The sequence below is a fragment of the Thunnus thynnus genome, chromosome 16 (genome assembly GCF_963924715.1).
Source record: "Thunnus thynnus chromosome 16, fThuThy2.1, whole genome shotgun sequence".
NCBI lineage: Eukaryota > Metazoa > Chordata > Actinopteri > Scombriformes > Scombridae > Thunnus > Thunnus thynnus.
In genome coordinates this window covers 19,682,305-19,688,688 of record NC_089532.1, presented here as the reverse complement: position 1 = coordinate 19,688,688, position 6,384 = coordinate 19,682,305, and the positions used below count along the sequence as shown (strand labels likewise).

Sequence of the window (6,384 nt, the reverse complement as noted above, 5' to 3'; positions counted from 1 at the left end):
TAGCAGCCTTCTGTCACTGAGGCCACAGACTTGCTGTACAGTGTGCACTGCAGCTCTCTTTTAAAATGAACTGACAAAGTTAATATCTTTTTACGCAAGCCTGAAAGTTCTTGATTCCTGCAAATGAGATGATAAAACCCAGCATTTCAGTCCCCAACACCCCTGGTTGACTTTGGTGGTAAGCTAAGCTAATAGTTTGAAGGGTCTGACGCAATAGTACACCACAGTGGGGGTGTTGATATTATGGAAATAAGTCCTGTAGGCTGTGTTAGAGGATTGAAGTGCAGTGTAGGATTATGTCAGCTGCACTCTGCAGCAGAGAGAAGCTTTAGAAGCTTGCCTCTCTGAGGAAAAAATCCAAAAAAGAGTTCAGGATTTGGTGCAAGCAAGGTGACGCTTTGGCCTGTCATCACAGATCAAATACCAGTAGTATGTTTTTATGTACAACAATAGGCTTTTTGTTTATGTGTTGGATTTGAAATGTTTGGACTGGAGCTCTCTCTCACATCCATGCTCCAAAATACTGCTAATAAATCCATGTTAGGGTTAATGTTAACTTTTGATTGCAGTATGGCTTGGTTCATGAAATGGCCTTTAAGCTATGACACCTGCCTGCTGTGGGAAACCATTAGTTTGGGTTAAAATTTCAAATCCTGCTTGGGTCTGTGATGCCTAAATTCTGTCAGCCATGCTTTAAACACAGCGAGGTAACAGTCGGAGCCTCTTGAGGTGTTTCATTACAGTTGATGGATGTAGGTTAAGTGGAGGCGAGATCTGGCCCGACTCTGCGACCCATTCACAACCTCACACAGACAAGTTGGCAGTCCCCACTGAGTGTGTGCGTCATTCCCCCCCAGCCCTGTCATGATTCAGGATGTAACAAACACACCTCAGACTGTGCTCTGGCCCCCCTCTCTTTCCTCCCCTCAGCCTGGAGACAAGAGGCTAGGCTGACATGGTGCCCATGTGCTGTCTGCCATATTGATTTGGGATTGGTCCTTTTTGTTAGCATTATCTAATAAGCCCAGTCAAAAGCATGTCAGTACAAATAAAGCCAAATTAGAGCTAGCTTGTGACCTAATTTTACTAATGAAGCAAATTTTAATCAGTAGATGCTTGAAAATGTGCTCAGACATAATCCAGACATAATCATGCGTCTCAGATACACAGTATAGCTTTAGACTCATGTGTTCCAGTTTTGGCCCATTTGTTGACCTTTTGACCTTGACAGACAGACCTAATGTTCTCTTTCTAGTTTTCTTTAGGATCCTGTTATAACACAATGTTGTTTGGTTTGTTCTTTGACATATCTCTGCGCATATAGATCCATCTTGAACATCTGCAACACAGCATCTGAGAAAAACAAAGCTATTGGTTTGTCAGTCACCTCAACCTGAGTGTTTCTGTGCTTTAAAAACCAGCAATGAATGGAGACTGATTGCCAAGTGTTTTTTTTAAAAAAAAGAATAAAACTCAATTGTTATTAAACTACCTGAAAGGTAACAACATGGTGATTATCTATACACACATCTCTTTTGTTTTACTATGCATCGCTCCACATACTTTTGCCCTTTTATTCATTGAAAAGCTATTGTTGCCTGCCTTTGTGTTGTTCTCCTGTATTGCAAGACTACATGTTAATATTTCACACTATTTGTGACGGTGTCTTGCTCAAAAAATGCTATATCGAAGGGCCTTTAATTCCTCCAGCTTTGTTGGAAGTGTCTCGTTGGTCATAGCGTGTCACCCTCATGCTTGTCAAATCTGATGAGGAAAACAATGTCTTGAAAGTAGAACTTTAATCATCTTTTTGTATATTTTATCTTGCCTTGCAAATGACAGTTATATTATCCCTGAAAAGCCTTTCTCTACAGTTTGTTGTACGTTATCCTGATATGAATTTGTGATTAACATTTCAGATAATACATCTGGATTACAGTCTTCTTTATGCATCCAAACTGAGTCTGGTGGATGCTGCAATTTAGAATTTTTTGCTTGACAAATCGAGCATTTAAGTGACCAGTACAGCTGCACTTCCCACCACACAAAGACAATTGCAGTATGAAAAGGCCAGCATGAGCAGTTATGACAACTAGCTTTTATATTTTTTTATGATTCGACAAATACAATCTATTTGAAGTCTTTCCTGTTTGAAAATAGCATGTGATCTATTGCCCTGCTTGAGCTACAAACAAGATGAACTCATAACATAACATATATCTAATTTCACATCAAATAATGTAATCTGCCTGGGTGACTGGGTTCAAGAGTCATAAGGTCAGATGCCATGTCCTGAGCTCCCAGCAATAACTGTCAGAACTGATGAACTCCTTCATCAATAGCTCAGCCATTACTCCTCTCATATATCACAGGAAGCCATAAGTGGCACTGGAAGCACATCTGTCAAGGCCGTCCTTTAATACAAAGGCCACTGCAGCATTGACAGGCCTTTCATTGTGTTATGCTTACTCTGTATTACATTTTTCCGATACACATGGTTTCTGTTGTGATGGGGGATGTTTGTGTCCTGTGCTGTCCTCCCTGATGAATGGACTTCCTGTTTAGCGCAGCAGACACACATACCTTGGCTTTGGTTCTGAAAATCTGTCACCTAAAACAGCAGTGCGTGTCATCACCGTTTACACCACAGTGCAACATTACTGAGCTGCTGGCTGCTCAGTGGAAATCAAGTGGTTTCATTTTCAGCGTGATAGTGAATGATGCTTGTCACCGCCTGCATGAGAAATAAACCGTTCAGCCAAACAGTCCTGCTCAAAGCCTGATCAAAATAGCACCAAGCAGTATTGTGTAATGTGTTCTTCTCTGTTTTGAACAGTGCAACAACAGAGCTCTCGAATCGATACACCTCCCTCACATGCTGCCGAGAAAGCGCACGGGGTGGTTGGTCTTGTTTCCACTTCATAGTTCACCACATGTGACTGTGTGAAAATGTTTCAGTGACTGAACTGTGGCGGACTGGGACATGAGTGCTTCTCTTTCCATGAGGAGCAGACAGTCCCTCTGATCACACACTGGACACTTCACACAGGTTTCCTGCTGTAATTATTTTGATTTGATTAAATATCAAAAGATTGACCATAAACTGAGTCCTCTTTGTACTGGCATGATTGTTATTTTTGTTGAACCTGCCTCTTCATATCAATCAATAAATGTGGGTTTTGCTTGTTGTAGTTACTCTCTCTAATAATCTGAAGTGAACAACAATTCATTTACGATTCTTTTTGGACACAAAATGTGAGATGTTAGGGAAAACCTAACATTTATTTGAATATATATTCTAACTCTGAATAAATAAAATATTATTAACATACAGTGACACGGCAGTGATTAAATCATGATTTACATAGATCTATTATAAAACCATAGAAATGAATCATTTTCTAAGGATGTTTATTAGTACCTTGTGATATAGTTATACCTATTATACATACTGTACCTTTAATAAAAATCATCTAATTACACTAAAAGTTCATCAAGGCCAAAAAGATGTATGCCTGCCCTATATGTACATAACCAAATACACAATACATTTACATGGTTATATGCACATACCTGAGCATAACTCAATAATGCAGGTTCTTCTACTCGGAATCCAGGTTTGATCCATGAAAGAAAACACAGCCTATGTTAAAAATGCGATAATGCAGTATTGATTTAGACCAGCCCATGAATGGCAATGATGTAAAGCGCTGTATGCCTGTGAGACATGTTTATGTCTTGCAAACCAGAAGCATCTCTGGAGGCTGTGTTCGATTAATTTAACAAAATATCAGTGTTGTCCACACGTACAGGCGGGTTAGTGGCCTCAAAAGCTGTCCGAGGTAAAGTAGACACACATTGATTTAAGGCATACAAATGGCCTAAAACAAAACAAAACAAAACAAAAAAGACAGCATAGCCTAGTTAGTGTTGTAGGGGAACAGAGCGAGGTCTCCTCTTGTGTTCAGAGAAGGATATCAGTTCATATGTGCAGTTCAGCATCCATAAGGGGCTCTGCAAAATAGATGTGTTTTATCCGACCTGCGGCACTGAGTCTGTCAAACACTAGCCTACTTGTTGGATCAGTTTGTGTGTGTGAGGGGAGGAGGGGGGTGGGGGGTGTGGTGGAGGGAATGAGGCCCGATCAGTCTCCTCTCTGGCCGGCTCCGCTCGTCGGCGATGTTGGAGGAACAGTGACAGCATCTGCAGACGCCTGATCGGGGTCGTGTTTCTCAGTCGCCCCGTCGCCCTGTCTGTGCGCCTCCGCGTCCTCATTAAGCGCAGCGCCGGACTCCCCGGAGCTTGACGGCACGTAGTGACTCACTCCGGGCTGAGACGCATGTGTCTCTCTACCCAAAGTGCCCGATCTCTCTGTGGCTCCCGCGCTTGTGTGACCGTGGGAAGATGCGTAGAGTCCTTCCTCCTGCTGTGAGTGCGCAATTTCTGCTCCAGCACCGCGCGGGGAGACGGCCACACTCTCGGCTGTGTCGACCCAAAGACTGTGCGGGGTTGTGCCCTGCCTGGTCTGGTTGAAAGATAGCATCCCTGTCTGTGTAGAGTTCCACTCTGAGACGTTGCTGTTTGTGGAAATATTAGTTGAGATGTTTGCGGAGGGGGTGACCTCTCCAGGCACCCCCGGCTTCCCCGCAGAAGAGGATGCACTGGTCGGTTTCCAGATCAGGCTGTAGTAAATTGCCAGGATAATGGCTGCTAAGGACACGGACAATACATATGCAAAAACAGTGGCTAGTCTCACCCACTTCTTGTTAGTCTTAGCAGCCATCTTAGCCTTTTTGTCCCCTGTATAAGTAGCAGGTTTGCCCCTCTCCATATTGGGCATGAAGTCCCGCTCTCTCATATTGCCCCTATTTTTTCCTCGATGCTCCACCACCCCCTCCGTCTTGAAGGCTTCTTGTTATCCACAATCCAAGAGAAGACAGGAAGCAGAGGGCTGAGGAGAAAGATGCTGGACCACCTTGAACCGTCCGCACCGCAGGAGAATTTTGCCAAATTGATTTCTTGTAATTTATTTGATCTCAAAAACACTGCGCCTAACATTCGGTACCCAGTGCAGCATTGCGTTTCATCATGGACATCAAGCATCCACAGGCTGATTGCGCGTTTCAGCATCCGACAGCGGCGGGACAAATGTCAACCCTATACGACATTTCCAGAGAACAGCTGGCTGTAGGCCCACGGTGAATCCGCAGTATAAGATTTGATGTCATTTATTAAAACGATTAAGTGAGATCATACGGCACACAACTGTCTGTCTTATCCAGCAAATGAAGTGGCTGGCTCAGCTAAAAATACAGGAGAGGGGGCGGGCGGTGGCTCTTAAAGAAGCAGCAGCAGCTGTGCAGCAGCCCGAGAAGAAACCACAAAAAAAAAAAAAAAAAAAAAGAAAAACCCACACATCACCTCCGTACCAGGACGCTTGTGCTGCACATGGAGAGCAGGATGTTGTAAGGGGGGGATGAATACGTGTCGTAAGTGATGCTGTGAAGTGTTTACCTTACACTGTGCGCACCCAAGTGGAAACAATGTGTCAGATACAGAAATGAGCCAATAAAGTAGTAATTAAGCAATGTTGACCGAAATTTATGAATTATGTAATGTTTACCCAATCTGTTACTGAATTAGTAACCAGAAACCAAGATCCTGTCACAGACACGCGGTTCATTTCGGATCAGTTTTGACTTCATCCTACCTGTTGGCTGATTGACTTACAGCGCGTCATTTCAGCACAATGGACAGCGACAGGGTTTGATTATTGCGCATGCTCGCTAGGAAACAGAGGAGGTGAAACAGGTGAAGACAGAAAGAAGCAACATTTGACCAGCGATGTGTGAAATTAAAAAATGGCAAACTATGACCTCCGGGTGGTGATGAACATGAATCTAACGTCCAAAGCACAACCTTTGATTTCTTATTCAAACATTTATCCTACAATAGCCTGGCTTACATTAGGGTCATTCTAATTATTTCACCATATAGTCTACATGTAGGTGTTCAGCATTAATATAAGATTTTACGTGTAAATGTGTTTACCCTCCATCACTGTATCTAAGCACCACTGGATCATTATGTATCATGTTGTGTCTCCAGTATCACAAAATCCATATAAAATATGAATAAAATTATAATAAACATGACTGTGTTGCAACAACTCCACAAAGAGGATGGCTAAAAACAATACATGGTCCCTGGCTGTCACAAAAGTACTTTTTAGTAGTGCAGTGAAGTGCTATAAACAGGACAGCTTATTGCCTATAATGTCGGGAGGAAAATGATTGATCAGCTGTGATTTGGGTTTTCTGCCGGTTATTCCTGCACAGACACTGCAATGGTCTTGTCTCTTTTCATTTACAAACTGACCCTGTG

The 6,384-nt window shown here is 42.8% G+C and overlaps 1 protein-coding gene across 1 annotated transcript; it reads right to left on the bottom strand.

Moving 5' to 3' along the window:
- Positions 1-3,394: 3,394 nt before the first annotated feature.
- On the bottom strand, positions 3,395-5,306 carry LOC137200292 (uncharacterized). The gene has a single exon (XM_067614982.1). The coding sequence runs from the start codon at positions 4,856-4,858 to the stop codon at positions 4,145-4,147; it is 714 nt and encodes a 237-aa protein (XP_067471083.1). The 5' UTR covers positions 4,859-5,306; the 3' UTR covers positions 3,395-4,144.
- Between the last annotated feature and the right edge of the window lie 1,078 nt (positions 5,307-6,384).

Excerpts from the sequence above, each read along its gene's own strand:
- LOC137200292 (XM_067614982.1), bottom strand. The coding sequence starts at position 4,858 with ATGAGAGAGCGGGACTTCATGCCCAATATGGAGAGGGGCAAACCTGCT.